This window comes from Chelonia mydas, chromosome 14 (assembly GCF_015237465.2).
Source record: "Chelonia mydas isolate rCheMyd1 chromosome 14, rCheMyd1.pri.v2, whole genome shotgun sequence".
Classification (NCBI taxonomy): domain Eukaryota; kingdom Metazoa; phylum Chordata; order Testudines; family Cheloniidae; genus Chelonia; species Chelonia mydas.
The window spans coordinates 13068828-13095571 of NC_051254.2; the positions used below are offsets into that span (position 1 = coordinate 13068828).

Consider the following 26744-nt stretch of genomic DNA (forward strand, 5'->3'; position numbering starts at 1 on the left):
CATACTTTTTTGGGGGGGTGGGGGTGGGGGGGTGAATGTGATATGGACACAGACATACATATCTGCCTATTTTCACTATATTAATCAGTTTTAATTGGAAATCCAGTGGCACAAATGAGAGAGAGAGAAAGAGATGGATCTAGTGACAAGTGCTCTGGACTGGGAGCCACGAGTTTTACTCCTGGATTGAACCTGATTCTCTTGTGGCCTTGCAAAAGCTATTGACCCTTTTCACATCGTTCTCTCCTTGGTAAGATGTGGACACTGAATGACACTGAACCACCTCACAGGGATGTAATGGGGCCTCTATAATGTTTGTAAAGTTCCTGAAATAGAGAAAGATCTCAATATAAATGCTAAATATTATTAGGCATTTATAGCTGCTTGGAAAATCCTTGATTCTGTTTTACACACATAGGGTGAAATTTACTCCTGAGCAGAGGCCCAGCACAAGAGCTATGTACCACTTAAACCCTCAAAATAGGTCTTAAGTGAGGATTAAGTGATCTCATTCTGGCCCTTTCCACAGGGGTGAGTTCCAGCAAGCCCTTCTCTCAGGTCTGTGCATCTATCTCCAACATCAAGAGCATTAACATCCTTTACATTGCCGAGGTGTGTACAAGCCTTAATCTCATTATTTTAACCCTTGCCTACTCTCCCTTTCCCCTCCTTTTGTTTACTCCCCTTACTTGCCTCATCCCATTGGCAGGTAGATTCTAAGCCAAGGAGGTTCAATTCAGGGTGGTAAGGCATGAAGTGATTCAACACGTACCTACCTTGTGTACACAGTGGCTGGCTTAATGGATTTTACGGGTCCTCAGTGTTCAGCTCCCCATACTCTCTCGCAAAGCATTTCATTGTGCTCTATAAGATTAGCTAATTAATATATTTACAGTGTGCAAAGGGAGCTTTTATAGCTACCTGCCTTAGCTCTTGAGCTGGCCATTAGGGTTTCTATTGCCGTTTCAGTTTATGAAGTTATAAACTAATGAGATGACCTCTGTGTGTGTGTGTGTGACAATTTAAAGTAAATTTACCCCCGTGGGTTGTGTTCCATTCATCTGGAGCTAGTACACAGGGCAAGATGACGCAGCGATGTTATATTCTCAAGGTTACAATTCTTGTCAGCATATACACCTGTGTCAAAAACTACCCAAAGACATCGGGGCATAGCAAATCTGTTTGGAGTTCAACCAGCCCAACAACAAGAGGAAGGCTTTGGGAGGTATGCAGATGGGTTCCACGTGACAGGAATTAAATCTCCCAAGCGAGAGATGGCTCACAGTGATGCATGAACTGAGAATGCGAATGGAGAGAAAGGTGGCAGCATCTGCAGAGTACTTCCAGTGTTATTATTCACTAGCTGGAGGGAGTGTGGGAGATATGTCACAAACTGAAGAGGATGGAGATAATTAGAAAAATTTTAGTGAGCATCCTGTGAAGGGCAGTGTGCGAGCCTCCATCGAGAGGACACCTGACCCAGTTGTCACGGTACGGTGACTTGGGAGACCTAGGTCAATTCCCCATTCCACCACAGACAACCCTGTGGGACCGTGGGCAAGTCACAGTGGGCTTGGCTATAGGGTGGGGTAATGCGCTCTACAGGGGTGTGATTTTTAAAATGCACTAACATGTTGCACATTAATTGGTCCTTGTAGACCCTGCTGGTGTGCACTAAATATTCCCTGGTGTGCTTTAAAGCAGTATTGTTTCATACAGTACTATGGAACCTTTACTGCACACTAATGCAGCACTTTAGTGTGCTTCAGAAATTACACCACCGTAGTGCGTATTTCCCCACCGTGTAGACAAGCCCTCAGTCTCTCTCTGTAAAATGGGGATACTTACCTCACCACCGTGTTGCGATGATACATACACTGAAGATTTTGAAGTGCTCAGATATAGGGGTCATATGAGCGCGACTGATTGATCCATAGATGGATCGACAGATTGCTGTACTAAGGAGATCATTGGGATGATAAGTAAATTGACACTGGAGAGCGAACTTTCACCGCACCACCCAAGGAGCAGGAGCTCTGCTTATCCAAGCCAGGGAGAGGGGTAGCTTGTAACCTCTAGCGACAATGCCTAGGTATTTCAGGGATCTCTGTGCATATTGTTACCTACCATGAGCCCGATCCAGCTGCCCTTACTTGCACCCAGACCTCACTGAAACCAGTGAGAGTGGCATCAGCCTAATGCTTTGATCCTGAACCCAGACTTGGCCAGGGCAGAGACTGCCCTTCATTATCAAACATTTGTAAAGCTGTATTGATTTGCTAACTTTAATCTAGAGGCAGATAAAGCCATTGATCTTCCACCTGGTACTGGGTTTCCCTTTTATGTGCCATTTGCCTGGAACTTGCATGTCTCTGCTTCCACTCCCACATGTGACCTCAAGGATACACATTTGTGCAGCGAGTTACAGAAAGATCTTACCGTCTTGAACCTGCTCAGCATGGAGAGTACGATGTATCCTCTTTTGTAATGTTTTAGATAAAGGAGATAAAAGGGTAAGACAGCCCAGAGGTAAATGCTAGGGATCCATGCTAAGATGGTATTCTGAAAACATGGTGTTAGGTCCGGATTGTTGGTGTGCACCGAAATGTTGGGCTCCTGAAGAAAAGATGCATAGACATGAATTAATGGGGAGCCTTGCTGGCTACAATGGCTGTTGAAAGGAGCTACTTCTGGACTCTGCTAGAGGGTGTAGGGGGCATTGAGCTGTTATTCAAAGGAGATGCAAACCCAAGATCCTGACTGTGATGGATTTGGAGCTGCTCTGTAATAATTGATGAACACTGCATGTTGGCCTTGTTATTGGGGTGTTTAGTGTATGAATATAAGGGGTTAATACAGTAGAGGGCTGCCTAGAGAAACAGGTGGCAAGGAAAAGAATGGCACAAGATAGCCAACCTATAAAACTGGTTTGGATGAGAAAGGGTCAAAGCCCAGGAACACAAAAGAACAAAAACAATCCCCCTGCCAACCTATAACGGGGTTTAAAATGGGATTCTCTCTCAAGAAAGCGTAGTTTTTTGGGGGAACTAGATGGAGACTCAGGGACGTGCTAGGAGCTTCTGGAGAAGCTACGCCTACCTAGGTCACTATCACAGCATGGTAATGCGTTCGGCTAGACACACATCCATGTAGATAGTTTGTTGTTTTAAAATCCATTTTTCTCTAAAAGCTTTGTTCCCGCTGGTAAAAAAAAACAATACTCCTGTTTTAAGGCGGCCACCTGATCGCTGTACACCACTGGTCCTATAATCCCAACCACAGTTGCTCAAACTCAGTCGGAGCTACTGGATAAGCACCATGGATACACAAACTGCGATAGCCCAGGGCCCCATATAAGAGTGGGAGAACTGCGGAATTGCACCCCAGCAGAGGTAAACACACAAGGCCTGGCCCCGCTGGGGGTGCACTCAGGGACAAGTGAAGGGACAGAGGTGCAGAGAACCCTGCAACTGTGACACTGACCATTTGTGGTCATTAAAGATCTTGTGACCTTTGTCCCAACAGAAGGGCTAGGAGTAGTAGTTGTAAATGTTGTGTAATCCCATACAGTAAATTCCCCCAGCTAAGCCCAACCTGTCTATTACAATGGTGACTTCTGGCTTTGTAACTTAGAACAAAAATGAACAAAAATTGTATTATGCAAAACCATTACATTTACTTGTATTTGTTAGGGCTTAGTTGGTTCTATTTAAAAAAAGGTCACCGTAATCTATAGTTAGTGACATTACAGCATTTGTTAGGCTATTCGGAGTCTAGGGCACCCCAGTGTGCATTTCACAGCACTCCCAATTTGCAATACGACTTTAAAATGACACTTTCAAGGTAAAATCTTAAATCTGAGTGCCCATCTAACACAAGCATCTGGTATTAAGGGAGACCATCAGGTTTAAACAAACTATTTGTTGAGAGTAACTTTGAGAATCTGGAAAAAGGCTGCATTTATGGCCAAAATCTTGACCTTATTACTAATACTCCCGGAACAATAAGTAAATCCCTACTGTAAACAGAACTCAATAAAATACAGATTGTGTGAAAGAAGGAAAATCTGCTTCCTTGCAAACATCTTTGCTTGCTAGCTTCCTTCCTACACTTTTCATCTGCAACTCCAGATGTTGAGATTCTTGTTCCCAGTTTGTACCTATTGGTTTGAGAGCAACTTCTGCAAATAAAGAAGTTAAGAGGGTGAATAATTTAACTTGTCAAAACTAAGAACCAGACATTTCACTGTAGTTAGTGGGAACTTGTTTTCTGTCTTATCTAAGTTAGCTGATAACACTTATATCTTAAATGCAATAGATAATGTTAAGTTTCCTGTAAAAACTTATCAAGCTGTAGAAGATTTTAATGGGGAGATAACAACTTTTATCTGTGCTTAAACCTCTTGCTATGTTTGACTCTCTCTGTGTTTTTTGGACTTCCAGTTATCAATAAAATTGCAAACTTCCAATTAATCCAACTTCCCTTGTAAACTGATAACTTCTCCAAATGGGAGGTTTCTTCAAAAGTGCTTCCAGACTATTACATTTGTTTTTCTTCCAAATTAAAAAAAGAGACTCTGAAAGCAACAGCTTCTGTTTAAGTGAATTAAACAGCTGCAGTCTCCTGATAAGGCTTAGAGTAACCATGGTTTCAGAGTGGTACCGTATTAGTCTGTATCAGCAAAAACAACGAGGCGTTCTTGTGGCACCTTAGAGACTAACAAATTTATTTGGGCATAAGCTTTTGTGGGCTAAAACCCACTTTATCAGATTCATGGAGTGAAAAATACAGTAAACAGTATATATACATTACAGCACATGAAAAGATGGGAGTTGTCACACTATCAGGGGCTTGTTCACCTGCACATCTACCAATGTGATATATTCCATCATGTGCCAACAATGCCTCTCTGCCATGTACAGACAGTCTCTATGCAAAAGAATAAATGGACACAAATCAGACATCAAGAATTATAACATTCAAAAACCAATAGGAGAGCACTTCAATCTCCCTGGACACTCAACAACAGACTTAAAAGTGGCAATTCTTCAACAAAAAAACTTGAAAAACAGACTTAAACGAGAAACGGCATAACTGGAATTAATTTGCAAACTGGACACCACCATATTAGGCCTGAATAAAGACTGGGAGTGGATGGGTCACTACAAAAAGTAATTTTCCCTCTGCTGATACTCACACCTTCTTGTCCACTGCTGGGAATGGGCCACTTCCACCTTAATTGAATTGGCCTCATTAGCACTGACCCCCCCACTTGGTAAGCAACTCCCATCTTTTTATGTGCTGTAATATAAATACTGATTACTGTATTTTTCACTCCATGATCTGATGAAGTGGATTTTAGCCCATGAAAACTTATGCCAAAATAAATGTGTTAGTCTCTAAGGTGCCACAAGGACTCCTCGTTTTTTTCATAGTAGTATATGGTCACACTGATGAACTGCTAGAGATTAGGAAGTGCTGTGTCAGTTTATGTGATATACAAGGTAGCCCCTTTGACAAACATAACTACAAGATCAGACAGACAAATTTCTAGCAGGGTTGTCTGAATCCTGGTTATCACAAAGCTTAATACTGCAGCTTTGGCAAAGATGAAACAAAGACACTGGGCTACACTCTTAACTGGTATAAGAAGGAACATGTCCTCTGACTTCAAAGGAGTTGTACCCTTTTATGCCACGGTCAGAATCCAACCAGCTGGGAAAACGGTTTGGTTTCAAGTATTATGCAAAGATTTGGTGTGAGGGAGGAGGGGCTTAGAAGGATTTCTATTTTACCCAAACTGTTCTGTCCATCCCTACAAGCAACCTCTGTAATGCATAAAGGCAGTGAGAATCATAAAATCATAGAATATCAGGGTTGGAAGGGACCTCAGGAGGTCATCTAGTCCAACCCCCTGCTCAAAGCAGGGCCAATCCCCAATTAAATCATCGCAGCCAGGGCTTTGTCAAGCCTGACCTTAAAAACTTCTAAGGAAGGAGATTCCACCACCTCCCTAGGTAACGCATTCCAGTGTTTCACCACCCTACTAGTGAAAAAGTTTTTCCTAATATCCAACCTAAATCTCCCCCACTGCAACTTGAGACCATTACTCCTTGTTCTGTCATCCGCTACCACTGAGAACAGTCTAGAGCCATCCTCTTTGGAACCCCCTTTCAGGTAGTTGAAAGCAGCTATCAAATCCCCCCTCATTCTTCTCTTCCGTAGACTAAACATCCCCAGTTCCCTCAGCCTCTCCTCATAATTCATGTGTTCCAGTCCCCTAATCATTTTTGTAGCCCTCCGCTGGACTCTCTCCAATTTTTCCACATCCTTCTTGTAGTGTGGGGCCCAAAACTGGACACAGTACTCCAGACTGAGGCCTCACCAGTGTCGAGTAGAGGGAAACAATCACGTCCCTCTATCTGCTGGCAATGCCCCTACTTATACATCCCAAAATGCCATTGGCCTTCTTGGCAACAAGGGCACACTGTTGACTCATATCCAGCTTCTCGTCCACTGTAACCCCTAGGTCCTTTTCTGCAGAACTGCTAGTGAGCCATTCGGTTCCTAGTCTGTAGCGGTGCATGGGATTCTTCCGTCCTAAGTGCAGGACTCTGCACTTGTCCTTGTTGAACTTCATCAGATTTCTTTTGGCCGAATCCTCCAATTTGTCTAGGTCCCTCTGTATCCTATCCCTACCCTCCAGCATATCTACCTCTCCTCCCAGTTTAGTGTCATCTGCAAACTTGCTGAGGGTGCAATCCACACCATCCTCCAGATCATTAATGAAGATATTGAACAAAACGGGCCCGAGGACCGACCCTTGGGGCACTCCACTTGATACCGGCTGCCTACTAGACATGGAGCCATTGATCACTACCCGTTGAGCCCGATGATCTAGCCAGCTTTCTATCCACCTTATAGTCCATTCATCCAGCCCATACTTCTTTAACTTACTGGCAAGAATACTGTGGGAGACTGTGTCAAAAGCTTTGCTAAAGTCAAGGAACAAAACGTCCACTGCTTTCCCTTCATCCACAGAACCAGTTATCTCGTCATAGAAGGCAATTAGATTAGTTAGGCATGACTTGCCCTTGGTGAATCCATGCTGACTGTTCCTGATCACTTTCCTCTCCTCTAAGTGCTTCAGAATTGATTCCTGGAGGACCTGCTCTATGATTTTTCCAGGGACTGAGGTGAGGCGGACTGGCCTGTAGTTCCCAGGATCCTCCTTCTTCCCTTTTTTAAAGATGGGCACTATATTAGCCTTTTTCCAGTCGTCCGGGACTTCCCCTGATCGCCATGAGTTTTCAAAGATAATGGCCAATGGCTCTGCAATCACATCCGCCAACTCCCTTAGCACTCTCGGATGCAACACATCCGGCCCCATGGACTTGTGCATGTCCAGCTTTCCTAAATAGTCCCGAACCACTTCTTTCTCCACAGAGGGCTGGTCACCTCCTCCCCATGCTGTGCAAAGCTGAGGGCAGTCATAGCAGTATACTGTAATTCCCTAAAAAAAAAAAATCACTCACCTCTCTCTCTCTCTTCTTCTTCTCCTCCTCCCTATGGGAAGGTTTCCTGCAGCTAGGAGGAAAGTAGCAACACTCGCACTTTAAGAGACTCATAAGCAAACCTGTTCCCTGCTCCAAGCTTACCATGCTTTCAGCTTCCACCCACTCAACCTAACAGGATCACGAGACACCCTAACAAAGTGGCCAGCCACAAACCTCCTTCATAGCAGGAACGTGTCTCTTGACATTTATTTAGTCAGGATCCTTGTTTCCAATTTGAATTGCTAAACCAACTATCCTCTACCTTGTGCTTTGTTTTTGCCTCCGCTAGTAATTTTGTTCACTGGAGAGAGCATGGAGGAGGGATGAGCATTTGAAAGGGAGAAGAATCTCATGAGACCAGCATACAACAAAACAAGACTCAGACATCATTTAATTTATTCAAGGTACATAGAAAGGAAAAAAGCAAGGTCCCTAAACTTGCCCTTTTTTATGACCATGACCATGATGAAATGGGTCTCCCTACAATCTGGGTGAGCCACCTATTGGAAGCACAGACTTACCCAGAAATCTGCTCCATCCCTCCATTCACTTTGATCTTTAAACAAAGCCAGTTTATTCTATTGCCTTTGAAAAGCAGACTGTATGGCTGTAAAGCCCATTCTGGGTATGTCTACACTGGAATTAGACACTTGCAGCTGGCCTATGCCAGCTGACTCAGGCTCACGGGAGCCCAGGCTATGGGGCTGTTTAACTGGGCTCAGGTTGCAGCCCGAGCTCGGGGACCCTCCCATCGCACAGGGTCCTAGTCCAGACTCCAGGCCAAGCCCAAATGTCTACACCGCAGTTAAACAGCCCCTTAGCCCTAGTTCCGTGAGCCCGAGTCAGCTGGCAGGGGCCAGCCATGGGTTTTTAATTGCAATGTAGACATACCCTTTGTAGCAAGATGAGGTCCTGAAACGTAAGTCCTTTTATCAGAGGCCTGGTATGAGGCCTATGGCCTGCGCTAAAGTAATGGTCAAGACTATGCCAATATAAAACAAAGGGTTGTTTTGATCGAACCAACATGTACAAGGTTACAGGCAGCACCTTACTATGTAGAGGAGTTGTACCTCAATATGTCAGTAGTGAGGTGTAACTTGTTTGTACCTGTGTATGAGAATGCACCCCTGAGGGGTTGTCTTTGTCTGGCTGAGGGGGCAGTGGTAAATCCCTCCACTGACTGAGCCGGTCCATTGTCAGGAAGCGCATATGTACTAGCAAAACTGTAGACATCTGATCTGGGGAGCTAGAGATTGTTTCATTTGGCAATAAACCTGGCCGGGTGCCTTCGTACCTTATCGGAGTCGGTGGTCACTGTGGTTTCTCTCGGGGTCTGCTGTGCCAGCTTTCTGCGCAGAGCCGGGGCAGCACACAGAGGGAACACAAGCACACAGCCGACTGTTATCAACATTGAATAGAGCAGAGCACCACACTGGTGACATCTGATGATACCCTCAAAGGTCTGCATTAGCTCTTATTTAAACAAGGCAAAAGAAATTGCACAGCTACATTCAAACACCAAGGGAAGAATACTCACTGAAAGTCAATGGGGCTTATGTGCCAAAATCCCATTGTTGCTTTGGAGAATCTCCCCCCTAAAACGAAGCCTTTGCTGATAACAAAAGAGATGCTGATCCAGCATGAACAGTGCAGAGAGTAAGTGATGAAAATGAACAAGTTCTTTACAGCAAGGCTGAACTAATGGGGCACGTTTCTGAATAGCAAAGGCTAATCTGATCTTGCTTCCCTTATGCACATGAGCAGCCCCATGACTTCAAGTCACCTCTTTTCCAGTATCTATATACCATAGTATCTATGCATCTGTAGATAGATGGGGGACTTCAAAATTTTCCACTCACCAGAGACTGATAGAAAAGATGGAGACCCCTTAGCAAGAACCATGAACAGCACCTTGCTAAGAATCCAGAGCACCTTCCTCCTTTAGCAACTATGGGTGGTTGCTGAGCTTTCTGGCAGATAATTGGCCACAGAGCTCACTACTGCGCTTCTGTCATAAACATACAGCTAAGGGTAGCATAAAATCCCTCCGTTACCTGTAAAGGGTTAATCAGTTCCAGTAACCTAGTTGGCACCTGACCAGAAGGACCAATGGGGAAAGATGATACTTTCAAATCTGGGGAGGGGAAAGGGATTTTTTTGTGCTCTTTGTTGTTCTCTCCAAGACAAAGAGAGAGACCAAGCACGTAATCCAGCTCCTACTGAATGATACAACTAAAATTACAGAAATAGTAAGTAATAGCAAGGAAATGCGTTAGAGTATCTTTTGCTTTAGCTTGTGAATTTTCCATATGCTAAGAAGAACGTTTATTCCTGTTTTTTGTAACTTTAAAGTTCTGCCTAGAGGGGAATCCTCTGTGTTTAAAATCTTATTACCCTATAAAATTACCTTCCATCCTGATTTTACAGAGGTGCTTCTTTTACTTTTTTTCTTTTACTTTTTTTCTTTATAATAAAGTTCTGTTTTTAAGAATCTGGTTGGGGTTTTTAGTGTCCTAAAAACCCAAGGGTCAGGTCTGTGCTCACCTTGTTTACTCTCAAGCCTCCCCAGGAAAAGGGGTGAAGGGGACTGAGGGGATATTTTGGGGAAACAGGAACTCCAAGTGGTCCTTTTCCTAAACCTTTGTCTAACTCACTTGGTGATGGCAGTGATACCATCCAAGGATGAGGAAGAATTTGTGCCTTGGTGAAGTTTTTAACATAAGCTGGTAAAAATAAGCTTAGGGGATCTTTTATGCTGGTCCCCATATCTGTACCCTAGAGTTCAGAGTGGGGAGGGAACCCTGACAGCTTTCCACTCAGCTTTCATATTGACTCCATAAGAACATAAGAACGGCCATACTGGGTCAGACCAAAGGTCCATCCAGACCAGTATCCTGTCTGCTGACTGTGGTCAATGCCAGATGCCCCAGATGGAGTGAACCTAACAGGTAATGATCAAATGATCTCTCTCTTGCCATCCACCTCCACCCTCTGACAAACAGAGACTAGGGACACCATTCCTTACTCCCAACTAGTAGGTTTACTCCTCTGGCTACTGTGTGTCTGATAGAAGTCAAGGCTTGAAAATGTTATCAATCTCAGTGTCTATCAGGTTGCCCACCATTGTAGTGTTTCAGCAACTTACAGGGGATGAAATAGTTAATAAAACCTAAATATTTATGGCCAATAAAAGATAATGAACATAGGTGGAACGATCTATAAAGCACAGAAAGTATCTAAATAACTGACAATGTTCCAGGGATAACCTAATTTTTTCTTGATGATTAGCTATTTCAGGAGCGGGGAGGGAAATGCTGACATTCTATTTTGCCCTGAATCAATGAGTTAGGTATGAATTTTGTATCAGCAGGGACACTGGGATCCCTTTAAAATCTGTCATCAGACTAAAGCAATTTTCAGGGAGCAGCCAGTTACACTTTACTGGTGAATTATAACCCATCACGCTAGTGACAACACCTCCAACACGCGCACTACCACTAAATCTCAGTGCAGAGCATCACATCTAAGCCATCGCTGTCACTAAAGAGCCATCAAGCCTATGCGATCCAGAAAAACACAAGTGCAAAGATACTCCTTGCATCGCACCTCTCAAGCTCCCAGATACCCTGGCCCTATTCGCCCATCTCCTAAACCCTGCTCTGCTTGGCTTAGAGGCTCGATGCATCTCATTCCAATTGAAGGTGAGCTCAGACCCACAACATTCAGGAGGAGGACCTAAAAGCTCAGGGGTGTTCGCATCCGGAGTTTTGCTTCGGCCCATTACAGACAGAAGAGTGATTTGCTAAATTCGGATACAAGCTCTGTTTCAGATTTCAAGCCCCAATCCCCACCCCCAGTTTTGGGGATGTCTGCAGTGTGCTGCTCTGCCTTCCTAAAAGTCCTGTGCATTTAGGGGGACGTGGGAGTTGCACATAAGGGTCCCTTTCAATAACAACGATCGTCACATCTGCCGGCAGCTCGCTCACCCTACAGAAGATAGAGCAGAATCTGAGGAAAGTCACTGAGGGACCACCTCTCCCCCTCAACTGGAGCCACCCGGGGGGAAGGCCAGGGATATTGCTGATTGCCACCTTTTCTCAGAACAGGATCTTCACAAAGAGACTGAGGCAGCCTGCATCTCTCAGCAGAGCTGTAGAGAAACTGCTTGTGGCTTGCTTCCGCACAAGCGGCAAAGGCTAAAATAGGATAACTGGCAGCCCACTTCTTCAAAGGAGCTGTTGAGAAGGCTCTGGCACCTCTCCCTACCCCAGACTGCTGGAGTTCCACAGTGTCCCACAGCTCCTACAGCCTGCAGAAGGCAATTTGGCAGCAATGTTCTTTAAGCCTCACCACTTCTGCTGCAGTGATACTGTGCAACCATCTGGATGGCTATGCTGTCAAGACGCAGACTTCTCAGAGCACTAACTTGCCATACTTTTATATTGTTCTGATATTAACTCACTGGCTATGGAATTTATTTACTCTGTAACTGTACTTGGCTATAAAAGACAACAGAAGAGAGACTAGCAATGTTTGCTATCGCATTATGACAGAGAAGGCCTCTCCTTGATATTGCATGCAGGTTGTGAACTTGTGGTTAGTCTGCTAATCAGTCACGAATAGCATCAAGAACACCCTTCCTCACTGTGGACTTGAATCACCTCTCTTATTCTAGCCTTGGTCCTTTGTGTTTATCAAACCTCCAGTCAGTACTCCGCCAAGTCAGGATCAGGATTTTGATTACCAAGTTCATTTCACTTGACCTAGATTCAAATGGGAGCCAGATTTCAGGCAGGCCATCGAAAAGGTAGAAGCTGTGAGCTGCATTAATTCGCTGCAGTGCATGGTACTCTCCCACCACCCTTTCCTCTTGCGGGGGGAGTGAAATTTCCCTTGAAAAGGTCACTCTTAAATCGGACAGCCCCATGACGCACACCGCAATACATTTTACTCTACACTGAGCTACTCACCCAGGGTCCCATAGTGCTTTATGGCAAGAGAAGGAGCATAACAGTGAGCACAAAGCTTGGCTGAAAAAAATTAAGAAGGGGAAGGGGATTCTGACCCGTACACGCGGTTGTGTGGGAACTTTCAAGACCACGAATGGTCCTGACCTCTGCTTTAAATCTTACCTATCCTCTGTGCTATGATCCAGATATCAGGCTAATGGACATTACAAAGGAATCCCTCATGCTGGCTTTCAAATGTTGGCTTCACCGTATGTGAAGTACAGATGTTACTGAAATAATACTCCACCATACACCTGCAAAGCAAGCTTCCTATAGCTCAGAACTAGGGGTAATTTAATAATATTTGTTGGGATTTGGGCAATTATTTTCACTGAATTCATTCATTAATATGTTATTTTCTCACTTTTAAAAACAATAATCTTGAAATCTTGGTGGCGGCATGAGAGTCAAAAGGAAGCATACACACGAATTCACTCAAACCATTGGAAAGGTGAAGGCCATGGGCACAAGCAGAAGATAACCAACATTCACACAACGGACAAGGTTAATATCTACCACACTATTGACTTGTGTTGGTTATCACTATTTGGTGCATTATTTAAGGTTAAAGTCAGAGTGGCAGGAGGCTGACACAAGAGGAGAGCAGCAGAGGAGAAAAAGTTAGAAGAAGGGGAGAAAAGAGGAAAGATGCTAGACAGGTGGTGGATCTATGGCTCAATAGGTGATATTTAGATCCCATGATAGATCTGGTAGAATTCATCCATGATACTTTTAAGTGATGAGGAGACCATTTGCTTAGCTCTGTTGATGGGTGAATAATATTCTGAAAAGAGCATTTATTGCAAATCCTGGCAATTTTTTTTGTGTTGCAGTATTTCCCTCTGATATCATCTCACCTCCTCTAAAACAGGAAATGTGGCCTTGTGGTCAGGCATTAGACTGGGACTCAGGAGACCCAGGTTCAAGTTCAGGCTCTGCCACAGACTTCCTCTCGCACTCTCTCCATTTCACATTTCTTCGCCTGTAAAGCAGGGCTAGTAATGCTTCCTTTCTCCCACCTTCTGTCTATTTAAACTGTAAATGCTGCAGGACGGGGCCTCTCCCTCTCCCTATGCGTTTATACATCACCTAGCACAACGGTACAGTGGTACCCAATTTCAGTGGAGCCTGTGGGCATTACCATAATACAAACGGTGACAATAATTCTGCTCAAGGTCTCTAGTGAGCCGCTGAGTTCCAGAAGCCCTTTCACCTTTGGGAACAAAATCATTTGCATTCCTAAAAAAAAAAAAAAGTTATTTCTCCCTTCTATATGGAAACCACAACGTGCTTCACTGATCCCAAGATGATTGCTATCCAACTGACTTGCTGCACCGAATTCCACAAATTAAAATTTTACCAGGGCAAGGGACTGACATTATCTACTGCTTGCAACTGTATCCTAGCAACTTTGCTTATCAAAGGTGGGGTCAAAAGGAAACAAGAGTTTATATTACCACAAGGCTCAGAGCCTGTTACTCTTTCGTGTGTGCGTGCGTGCACCAGATCTTAGTTTACAAAATATAATGCCAAGTTTGTTGTCTGTGCTAGTGAAGGACAAACATTGAAAACGTTGAGTTTTCATTTCTAGAGGTAAAAATATAAGGATTTCCTTAACGGTTTATTTTACAGTGTCGAACTGATCTTAACATTCGTAATCCACCAGAGAGAGGACACAATGATGAACCAAATTCTGTCATCAAGAGTCCCACACAGAGTATTGCCAACTCTATGCATTCAACAATCATGGCTCAGACCCCTAAACAATCTTGAGATTGGCTTAAACATCATGTTTAAAAAACCCCATAATATTTGTGTTCTTTCTCTTTGCCTTCTGGCGCTGGACCATTAGGTTACACTGGGGTTGCATTTTCAAGCTTTTCTCTGCAATCGTGAGGGTAGGAACTTTACTCTTTTTTTTTTAAATGAAAGCTGAGATTCTGCTGTAATCACAGGCATGAACTTTAAGAGAAGCATAAAGTATCATGAAGCATGTGATAAAACCGTGAGAGCTCGCAAAACTGCCCATGTGCATTGGGCCAAACTGCCCTTGGATGCAAAAGGGCAAAGACCCAAGGACACAGGGACACATACTCAGAGTAATTATTCTAATAGAATCAGCAGCAGCACTATTGTGGTTTTGAATCACAGGATATTATTGCCTTGGATAGAGGGCAGTATGGAGCAAATAAAGTGATGTAAGATCTTGTGAATGAAAGTCAAGAGCAAAAGCAAAGGGAGTTGGGATCATTCTTTCCAGAAAAAAGAGTCAAATCCAAGAGACCTCATAAAAATTGTTGAAGTTACACAAGGCGGAACGAAGAGAAAGACCTCTGTCAACTGTCCTAACCAGCAACCTGCCCTCGGATACCGTTCTTGCGGGGGGCAACTGTGCAGGCTGCTCTGCTTTGCTGAATAGAGCATTTGAAGGAGGGGTGTCTCAAACTGAAAAACTTCCCATCATCCTTCAGCTAAGAGGGGGGCAATCTTGACAGTCAGAACAAGAGTAGCTTGGTTAGAAATGGGACTGAAGAGCTAAAATTACAAATGTGGCAGTTTCTGCTCCTCTTTATACCCCCTTTCCGACTCCATTGTGCACTGGCACACCAGCTGGACAGAAGGGAGACAGACTCACGCTCAAGCACGAGATGAAAGGGGACTGTTGGCAAGAAAGTTTCTTAATGCTGCTTGGATTGTAGCAGAAGAGGGAACAGTCAGGCTAACAGATTCACTGCAGTGCTGATGAGACTCAGGCTGTCTTCAATATCACACTAATACGGGTGTTCACTGATGTAGTATCCAAAGGCCACATGCCACTTAAAGTGACTAAGGATGCTCATATTCCTTAGTTGCAGTGACAATGTTCAGATGAATGTCAAGTCTTGGGGGCAACATCTGAAGCAATCAAATCTAGTGGCAGGTTAGAGGTAGAAGATGAAACAGTTTGGCTAAGAGTTTATACACTGAGGTTAAGGCACATGGGATGCCTACAGAACAGCTTGAACTAGCTAACTCCGACTGGTATCGCAGCACAAATCATATGCTCTAAAGGCTAGATTGCAATGCTGATACTCATAAAAATAGGCCCATTTCATTGAAATGTAGTGAAAAGGAGCTTACAAAATATGATTTCAAAAGTCAGGATATGACCCCCTCCCTGACCTGAAAAGTCTTTTCATCTATTTTTTTTTCCCAAGTGGAATTGGCTGCCCTGTCAGACAGGGCAGCCAAAACAAGGAAGGAGGAAAGATGGGATCAGACTATGACCATGAAAGAAAGCGATAATCCTGGAATGGAAACGAGAGCAAAAGAAGAACTGGTCTGTGAACACTGTCACATTGTTCTGTCACTGGTTGCGTTCACGTTATAATTCTTGTGCAATATAAATCCATCAGCTTGAATGGGACTCTGTTAAATAGTAACCAACTTTTAGTGTAGAAGAAATACACTAGATTTTTTGTGGGGGTTGTAATTTAGAATTGATGTCTATAAACCAGATTGACACCCTTCATTGACAATGCCTTGCCTTTCCCTTATCTCTTGTAGGATGCTTTCTCCATACTGGAACAGTATGGTATTAATAGCACACAGAAGTATAAAGAGACCCATCATTGAGTCCATCTCCCTGTGAAAATAAAGGATGTATCAGACATTAGACAAACATGATGCCTGAAGTCCAATGCTGAAGTCCTCATCAGCCAACATTACCTAAATAAGAAAAATTTAAAAAGCAGCTAAGTGACTTAGTCCCACTGAAAGATACAAGTGTCTAAATCACTTAGGTACTTTTGAAAATGTATCCAATGTTCCCTAACACTGGTATAGCAATTTTCAACTTCAAAGTGCTTTAAAAATACTAATTATATATAGGTTTCAGAGTAACAGCCGTGTTAGTCTGTATTCGTAAAAAGAAAAGGAGTACTTGTGGCACCTTAGAGACTAACCAGTTTATTTGAGCATGAGCTTTCGTGAGCTACAGCTCACTTCATCGGATGCATAGCATATCGTGGAAACTGCAGAAGACATTATATACACACAGAGACCATGAAACAAAACTTCCTCCCACCCCACTCCCCCGCTGGCAACAGCTTATCTAAAGTGATCATCAAGTAGAGCCATTTCCAGCACAAATCCAGGTTTTCTCACCCTTCCCCCCCCCCCCACACACACACATACAAACTCACTCTCCTGCTGGCAACAGCCCATCCCCCTTTGAAACTCCTCTTTATAATGCGCATGATAATCAAGGTGGGTCACCTCCAGCACTAATCCAGGTTTTCTCACCCCCCCACAAACACCCCCCCCTTCCAAAAACCACACACACAAACTCATTCTCCTGCTGGCAACAGCTCATCTTACAATGTGCACAGCAATAATCCAAGTTTAACCAGAACGTCTTGGGGGGGGTTTGCAGGAAAAAAACAAGGGGAGACAGGCTACCTTGCATAATGACTTAGCCACTCCCAGTCTCTATTCAAGCCCAAATTAATAGTATCCAATTTGCAAATGAATTCCAATTCAGCAGTTTCTCGCTGGAGTCTGGATTTGAAGTTTTTTTGCTTTAAGATAGCGACCCTCATGTCTGTGATTGCGTGACCAGAGAGATTGAAGTGTTCTCCGATTGGTTTATGAATGTTATAATTCTTGACATCTGATTTGTGTCCATTTATTCTTTTACGTAGAGACTGTCCAGTTTGACCAATGTACATGGCAGAGGGGCATTGCTGGCACATGATGGCATATATCACATTGGTGGATGTGCAGGTGAACGAGCCTCTGATAGTGTGGCTGATGTTGTTAGGCCCTGTGATGGTGTCCCCTGAATAGATATGTGGGCACAGTTGGCAACGGGCTTTGTTGCAAGGATAGGTTCCTGGGCTAGTGGTTCTGTTGCGTGGTATGTGGTTGTTGGTGAGTATTCGCTTCAGGTTGGGGGGCTGTCTGTAGGCAAGGACTGGCCTTTCTCCCAAGATTTGTGAGAGTGTTGGGTCATCCTTCAGGATAGGTTGTAGATCCTTAATAATGCGTTGGAGGGGTTTTAGTTGGGGGCTGAAGGTGACGGCTAGTGGCGTTCTGTTATTTTCTTTGTTAGGCCTGTCCTGTAGTAGGTGACTTCTGGGAACTCTTCTGGCTCTATCAATCTGTTTCTTCACTTCCGCAGGTGGGTATTGTAGTTGTAAGAATGTTTGATAGAGATCTTGTAGGTGTTTGTCTCTGTCTGAGGGGTTGGAGCAAATGCGGTTGTATCGCAGAGCTTGGCTGTAGACGATGGATCGTGTGGTGTGGTCAGGGTGAAAGCTGGAGGCATGTAGGTAGGAATAGCGGTCAGTAGGTTTCCGGTATAGGGTGGTGTTGATGTGACCATCGTTTATTAGCACTGTAGTGTCCAGGAAGTGGATCTCTTGTGTGGACTGGACCAGGCTGAGGTTGATGGTGGGATGGAAATTGTTGAAATCATGGTGGAATTCCTCAAGGGCTTCTTTTCCATGGGTCCAGACGTTCTGGTTAAACTTGGATTATTGCTGTGCACATTGTAAGATGAGCTGTTGCCAGCAGGAGAATGAGTTTGTGTGTGTGGTTTTTGGAAGGGGGGGGGGGTGTTTGGGGTGTGTGTGAGAAAACCTGGATTAGTGCTGGAGGTGACCCACCTTGATTATCATGCGCATTATAAAGAGGGGTTTCAAAGGGGGATGGGCTGTTGCCAGCAGGAGAGTGAGTTTGTGTGTGTGTGGGGGGGGGGGGAAGGGTGAGAAAACCTGGATTTGTGCTGGAAATGGCTCTACTTGATGATCACTTTAGATAAGCTGTTGCCAGCGGGGGAGTGGGGTGGGAGGAAGTTTTGTTTCATGGTCTCTGTGTGTATATAATGTCTTCTGCAGTTTCCACGATATGCTATGCATCCGATGAAGTGAGCTGTAGCTCACGAAAGCTCATGCTCAAATAAACTGGTTAGTCTCTAAGGTGCCACAAGTACTCCTTTTAATTATATATAATAAATAAGACAGAAGATTTTTTGTAAACAATAAGATGTAGAGATTTTTTGCAGAACAGTATTTTAAAAGGTCTACAGAAAGAGCAGGCATATCTCTGCAGATTACTGATTACAGAGCACTGGGAACTGTGTTACTAGAAAAACTAGTTAACAAGGTTAGCAGAAAGAGATGGTGTTAGGATATCAAAGTACAAGCTAAGGGTCTGATCCTGAAGTTGGATCTACACAGCAGACCCTGGTGCGCATACAGAGTTCCCTGGCTCCAGTGAGGTTCTACATGAGAGCAACTGTTCAATTGTGTGATGGGAACATAAAAATTAGCCGCTCTTGAAATATTTGAATTATATGATGCTTTTTGTATTTCACTGAAGAGGAGATACTTTGTTCAAAGTGAAATACTGCAGGTCACTAATCAATTCACAATTTTGACCAGTTTGTTTACCGAGACAAAAATCAGGAAAGGCATATAAAAAAGGAAATGCTACATATTAAAATGGAAGCTGATTGCAATTTTTATTTGAACCTTTTTTCAACCAAAAAATGGCCTTTTTGCAAAACTAAACTTTTTTTATTAAAAGATTTGATTATTTTCAATATTCTCAATCAAAACCCAGAATGTCAACATTTTAAATTTGTTTGTGTTTTCTCCATCTTCTTTCCCCTTCTGTACTGAATACAACACAATAGGCGATAACCAGGGTTTGGAGGGTTTTTTTCCCCATTTCACTCTCTCATTTTCTTTCTCTCACACATTCCCCCATTTTTCCTTTCCCTGCTCTAACTTTTCAGCAGTTTAGGATGTTTGGAAAATTTACAAAATGGCAAAGAATACAAAAGAGCCCAATCATTCATTCATTCAGTTGCATGGGGGTGGCGAGGATGCAGGTGAAACAAGTAGACATTTTTAATTTCAAAAGTTTCCATTTTTTATTTTTGAAAAAAGATTTTGCAAAAATTTTGGAAAAAATGAAAAAAAAACATTACTTTTTGAAACAAAAATGACTTCAACATTTGAAAAAAAATCATGTAAACAGTTTTTCCCCTGTTCCAACCAATTCTAATAAAAATGCTATCGGGTATAAATGGCTGAAAATGGCATGAATCTTGTTAAGTTGACCTCAGCTCTGATCCTGCAATGAGATCAGTGAGGGGTCAGGTGTCTGCCCATATGGTCCTTGCTGCAGGATCAAGGCCATGACATTCATTAAAAAAAAAAAGATAACTATAAAGATGTCTGGCAGCTGTGACTGCTGCTGTTTCCTTTAGCTCAGCCAAGTGAAGTGTAATTGGACATAGGCCCACCCTGGACAGCTATAATATCAAGCTAGGAGGGGACAGATTTATAGCCATGAGTAAAACTCAGCTTTACTGTATTGAGAAATTAAAGATCCCTCTTTCACAGACTGCCCAGGGGAATTTATTTAAGTTTTTAAAAACTGAGGTCTTTTGATTGAATTTTAATATGTCACACGAATAGCAAATGGGAAAAAGAGAGAAGTCTCAAATTTTTGTACTGGTGACCCCTTTCACACAGCAAGCCTTTGAGTGCGACCCCCCGCCCCCATAAATAAAAAACACTTTTTAATATATTTAACACCATTATAAATGCTGGAGGCAAAGCGGAGTTTGGGGTAGAGACTGACAGCTCGTGACCCCGCATGTAATAACCTCGCGACCACTTCAGTGGTCCCGACCCCAGTTTGAGAACCCCTGTTTTATACTCTTCTCTGTGGCCATGTAATGAGAAAGTAATCAATTGCTCTGTACACCCACTTCTCAAGTGATTCATGGTTTCATCTCAGATATTGTTTCCATAGGAGAGAAAATTTATGGAATTCATATCTTTCAGACGGTTGGGTGTTTACATACATTCTCAGCATTGCTTAAGCTGAAAAGGTCATAGCTAGAGTTGGATAAAACTTCATGTCAAAACCTGAAGGAATTCACCTGGGCTTTGAATTTCACTGTGCAAGTCAACTTCCCTGATTGCCTTTAAACCTCAGAGAAAAGTCAGATAGGCCTGGGACCATTACTCTCTCCACGTAGACCCTCCCTCACGTAGACCCCCTGTTTCCAGAATCTCCGTTTCCCTCTTTAGGTGTCCAGTGGGGCTTCTTGTACTATTAACACTTCCCCAAGAAGATTTTTGGGGGCGGGGGGACAATTAGGTCAACCGCCCTCAATTCATTGTAAGAGCCTTCAAGGGAATAAGCTACCCGATATCTCCCCCCCGTGAGTAGCATCATATCTGCTATGATTAGATGGCTTCCCAGTAGGAGGTACTATAGTATTTAGGAATTCTCCTTTCAGGATGTGTCTGATGGGAGAGTACAGTGTATGAGGAGAAAGGAACAAAGCCTGAATGCTGCACTGTCTTGGTTCCCTCTTCTTATGCTTGAACACTGAACAGCATCCTAGAATCTCTCCTCTGCTCCTACTTATACCCTTGCTCATTCCTTTTACCACAGCCTGGCACTCAAGATGGCCCTAGGCCGTCCAGCAGTAAGGGATGGGTGGTAAAAGTTAGACTAGAATGGGCCCTGTTCTCTTGCACTAAGAATTGTGACATTTTCAAAGATGGTGTCAAATTGATGCCCACACATTTCTCAGTTTAACCAGACCCGGAGGTGGTGTTTTTCCTTACAAAATACAAACAGCAATACCAGAGCAAGATTATCCTTGTCATGATTTAAAAAAACCAAAAACCCTACATTATAATGAAGTGTCGTCTTCATGGGGTCCATTAACTGCCACAGTCAACCAGGGAGTGTCACAAATTCTCATACACTGGAACATTTCTCTGTGCTACATTTTACTTCTGAATCTCTTCTTCTACAGATGTGAAAATAAGCATCAGTCCACTCTCTTGACTGCACACAGGAGGATGCTGATGGGTGCAAGTCATTCTAGATCTACTGGTGCATTTATACTATGCTCATCATCATATTATCGGAGTGCTTAATTGGCATTAGTTGCGTTCAGGATATTGAGAACACAACTATCCTTTTAGGGAAGCAAAATATAATAGATTCCAAGGCCTGAAGAAACTATTATGATCATGTAGTTTGATCTCCTGCATAAAATAAGCCACAATAATATAGTTTACGGTGATTCTTTACTAACAGCATCCACTTTTAAATAAATGAAATCTCCTTTTGTCATCTTTGTTGACATAGTAAACATGGGGATACAAGGATCTTAAGCTGCTTTATAAACATTAAACACCTCTCTGATGTCCTATTTGATACATGGGGTAATTGAAGTGCAGAGACCATGTAGTCTAGCCAACATCACAGCAGAAGTCTGTCCCTAAAAGTTGTCCTGCGTTAGCCACTAGACTCCCTCGGTTGGAACTAATGTTACAGTAAAAGTGCAATGGAATAACTTGAAACTTCACAACTTTATTTGGGCTTTAAATAAAAAACTTTTCCACCAGGGACTTTTACATTGAATTTTTATTTGTTTAAAATAAACTGACTATAGATGTATTGAACTATATCGGCGCTGACTCTGCCAGTACAAAAAGACTCACCCCGTTCTTGAAATAGCCCACTTCCTCCCCTCACAGCCCCCTGCATTGTTTTGAACTGAAAACGAGGTTAAACGCAACACATAAGTGGCTAAGAGGGGAAATTACTCACATTTGAGAGGGACGCTTTGTGCAAAATGACCCATTAGGTTTGTTTCTGGAATGACAGAATGAATGAAAGTCACTTGACCCAACTCTGCCCAGTTACACAGCATGCCTGACTCAGAAAGAAGGGATATCATGCCAGCCTGCAGATCATGGAAAGCTTCCATTCTGGTGCCTGGAGCTATGCTAAAGACAAGCACAGACATCTTGCTCATTTTCACATGAATTCAGCATTGCCACTGGTTATGTCTTTCTTGAAACTGCATCACTTGAGAGTCCCTGGATAAAATAAGATTAGCTTCAAGTGGGATGGGAAAAATGAGGCATTTGTCAAATGTCAAGGCACAGATTAATCTGGGAGCAGAGAATCGTGGGTTAAACAAGGGTATCAAGAGAGAGGAATAAGCCCTGATCTGATCTCCAAAATGACTAATTAGTTGTTCTCTCATTTGAAACACATCATTTGCATATCTATTTATTTATAAAAACAGGCAGCTTCTCCTCCAGTCTCCTGGTGCAATTACATTCTATCTATTTTAGGTACTTATATGGTCCCCCAATGCCATAGTATCTGAGCGCCTCACAACATCCTTGTCGTGAAATGGGGATCGGAGGCACAGAAAGACAAAGTGACTTATCCAAACTCGCACAGGGAATTGAACTCAGCTTCCCAAAGCCCAGGTTTGTACTCTATCCACTGGACCATCTTTCCTCAGCTAAGAAAGAATTATAAGAAACAACTCACTGTCTGTGATGGGCAGCATCCCTGGACAGCTCTCCCCACACTTGTTAAAACACCCTCGGTGACCCACCCATCAGCAAGGACTCCATCACTCCACTGACCCTCAAGCCAATGCTTGAATAAACGGAAGGCCTCTTGTGCTCTGAAGGTTCAACTCAGTCAAACCAGTAAGTCATGACCAACCGACAGGAAGGTATGTCCAAGAGCCCTTAGGAAGGGTAGGCGATGATCACCGTACCCCTCTGGGGTCTCTCTGAAAGAAATGATCACAGGCACCTAAAAGCACCCTCATCCACTAGGTTCCATCTCATTATCCACACTCACAAAAGCTGGTTACATAGCTAGTAATGTCAGAATGAGCATCTGCCCTGAGCTGACCATGAGCCAAAAAGCCCACTGCCGACTCCTGAGTATGCAGGTCCAAAACCTGACTAACTGAGGACCATGAGTTACAGAGTTGAAGGCTTTCCTCCAAAAATACCTAGCTTACGCAGAGCTGAAGTAGAGGGACTGCCATAGGAGATGTTCTCTACAATGGGCCAAGATCAGGAACATAGAGGACTTAACAGATTCAAATCAAATCAAAATCTACAGTTATACGCTGAAGCGTCCATGTAACATGCCCGTCCCAGCTTGCGCCATTAACACAACAGGGACAAGTTCTGCTCTTAGTTAGTTGTATGCAACTCCTGCTGACCTGGAAAATACTGCCAACCATTAAAGCACCACACTACTATAAACTTCCTTACGAAAGACAATGCCATTGGTTCAATACAAACTCCACAGATATAAAAACCGTCCTTGCCTGGGCAGACACACTGAACAGAGACAGGGATTGATTATGATGTATTTGTATTACAGAAGCAATCCGAGGCCTCAGTAAAGATAAGAGACTCAAGTACGGTACAAAAAAATAATCACATGAACACAAGGTCTTAACAGTGAAGATAATTAACTACTGGAACAGCTTATCAAGGGATGTTGTGGATTCTCCATCATGTGCAGTCCTTAAATCAAGATTGGAAGTGGAAACCCACGATTGTTTTCACTGAAATTCAGGAAGACAGATAAGGAAACAGTTGTAACACAAATGTAAAAACACCGAGGGTGATTTTCAGAAGCTCCTTAGGGATCTAGGGTAAAATTTTCAAAAGCACTCAGGGGATTTAGGCTCCTAAATCCCACGGGCTTTCAATGAGAATGGGGCACCTATGTCCTTTAGGTGCTTTTGCGAACTCTACTCTTAGTGAATGGGACTTGTACTTCTAAAGCCCTTAGATGCTTTTGAAAATCTTACCCAACATTGTTATCGCATGATTTCTGCTAACCTGGTCATGCTAGATCTAAATGAGCACACAACTCAAGGAGGAGAACAATGACGACTTCGAATCTCATATGCAAACCCCCCCCCCCCAGTCTGGATCTGGCTGTGCACCAGTCCACTCCCCCAGTGTATGCAAGAGCAACTGGAAGACTGCTCTATCTTATGCTAGGGGATCCCTAACCGTAACCCCTCTTGCTGCCCAGAAGAGATGTGTCAAAGGAACTCTGCACCACTGGATGATCTCTGTATGGCTGATCACACTGGCGTTATGGCACTGTGTGCTAGGTTCAGCATAAAGCAACTGCAGGACAGCCGAGGATCAGGGCCATAATTGTCAAAGATGTGTGCCGACCAAACAAAATAGAAATCTGACAGACAGACAAAACAATGTAACAGAGTCAGGAAAATAATCCTAATTAATTAGAAAAGATTCACAGATTTTAAGGCCAGAACGGACCACTGCATTCCTCAAATCTGATCTCCTGCATAACCCAGGTCAGAGAATTCCACCCAATAATTCAAGCATCAAACCAGACACGTTGTTGAGCTGCACACAGCATCTTTCAGAAGACATCCAGATCGTAATTTAAGGATTACAGGTAATAAAGAATCCATCACGTCCCTAGGTAAGCAGCTCCAATAGTTACTCTTGAAATAGTTAACTACTCTCAAAAGCAAAACTCCATGTGATTATAAAACTTCTACCCCAGCTCCCGTACTTGTGAGTGCACTTATGTGTAACAGTACTGCATAAAGTATTAACACCACACCTACAACCTGCATCATTGCCGGTACATTTTACACGTAAATATTGCGCGCCCTCCCTCCCTGCACTGTTTTGTTAACAAATATTGCTACTGCAGTTTAGTGCTGTGGACCAGTGTTCTCCCGGGAATTGTTAAACAAGAGAATATTTCTTTTATATGTAATCAACATTTTGATCTGTGTGGTGAATAATTGCCAAGACATATTATACTGTTTTCACTTGTACTTGTTTATAAGGGATTACACTAGTAGTAATTGGAAATCTTGATTGAACAGGTATTCTCTGTTACTAGCAAGACATAATCCCCCGTATCGAGAAATGATATATTTGATAGTGAATTGAACACAGACAAAAGCATATAAATCTCAGTTTCAAAGTGACTTAGGGGCAGATTTTAAAGACAGCACAGATAGGCACTTACTGAGATTTTCAAAAGCACCTAAATTCCACTGATTTTGGGGAGGTTAGGTGCTCAAGTACTTTTGAGAATTCCACTCGGCCCCAGATTTTTAAACGTATTTAGGCATTGGTGCACTCAGAATTGCAAAGCCTAACTGATTTAGGAGTCTAAATCTCTTTCAAAAGGGATTTAGACATTTAGGAGCCAAAATGGGATTGTCGATCATAAGTGCCTAAATCCCGTTTTAAAATGAAATGTAAGCATTGCAATGCTAAGCACAGCAAAGCCTGAATACCTTTAAAAATCTGGGCCAACGTACCTGTCTGCATCTTTAGACTCCTAAATACCCGTACAAATCTATCCTTAGGCCCCTAAATGCCAAAGTCACTTTTAAAATTAGGACTGAGGGCATGTCCACACGGCACAGCAATGCACATTACAGGAGTGTAATTTCTATGTTAAAGTGCACTGCGGAACTTTTAATGTGCATCAGTAGGGTCTACATGGACCAGTTAGTGCATTTTAGAAATCACACCCTGGAGTGAGCATCGCTGCTGCATGTAGACAAGCCCTTAGGCGGGTTTGAAAAATCTTATCCTTGCTATTGTATGCACATTAATGAAATAAATACTTTACTGTTCTACAATAAAAGACTAGGGCCACAGTTCAGCAAAGCACTTACGTCCATCCCCATTGAAATAGCAATGGACATGCTGTCAAAGTTCCAGGCTAGCCATACCTCTCTCCACGCTGTGGTCTCTCTCACTGTACCCCACAGGCTTTAGGCCTTGTGGCTTTACCTCTCCCAAACTGGAATTCTCCCACTCTTACACTGGGCTGCAGCATCTTGTGCATCAACTGAGCTTACCCAGCAGGTCCGACAGCTTCTGACACCCATGGCTTTTCCTTTTGGAGCCTGTGACCAACGGTGAATATACTGACCAGACAGCCTTCTTAAAACCAAAGTATTGTCTATTTTACAGCAGGAACAAAGCTTTTAGAGAAAAAAAGATTTTAAAACAGTCTCTGTGCGTGTCTGTCTTACCCTTACCTGATGGTAATCTCCATGCCTAAATTCTTCAGAGAGCCCCCACAGGTGCCTGTATCGCAGCCTAACCGCTCTGAACAACTCTCTCCTCTCTTCAGAGAGTGTCCCATTTTAAAGTCCCAAGATTATTTTGTTCTTCTGCATTCCTGGGCTTTGGCCCTTCTGGTTAAAACCACTCCTGCAGGCTCAGCAGGAGGTGAAGCCAGAGTCCTCAGAGCCCAGGGCTCTGCCATTGTCCTGTAACAGCCCTCAATTTTTTCTGGAAAGCGGCTT

At 43.2% G+C, this 26744-nt stretch overlaps 1 protein-coding gene across 4 annotated transcripts in view; it reads right to left on the reverse strand.

Moving 5' to 3' along the window:
* ABCC3 (ATP binding cassette subfamily C member 3) overlaps positions 1-26744 on the reverse strand; it is a 78090-nt gene that overhangs the window by 49633 nt on the left and 1713 nt on the right. For 3 of the 4 annotated variants that reach the window (XM_037915139.2, XM_037915144.2, XM_037915143.2), the window contains exon 2: positions 2440-2616. The exons of the other annotated variant lie outside the window; for it this stretch is intronic. In XM_037915139.2, coding sequence (XP_037771067.1) covers positions 2440-2616 — 177 coding nt within the window. The remainder of the gene's footprint in view (positions 1-2439; positions 2617-26744) is intronic. 4 annotated transcript variants of the gene reach the window in all.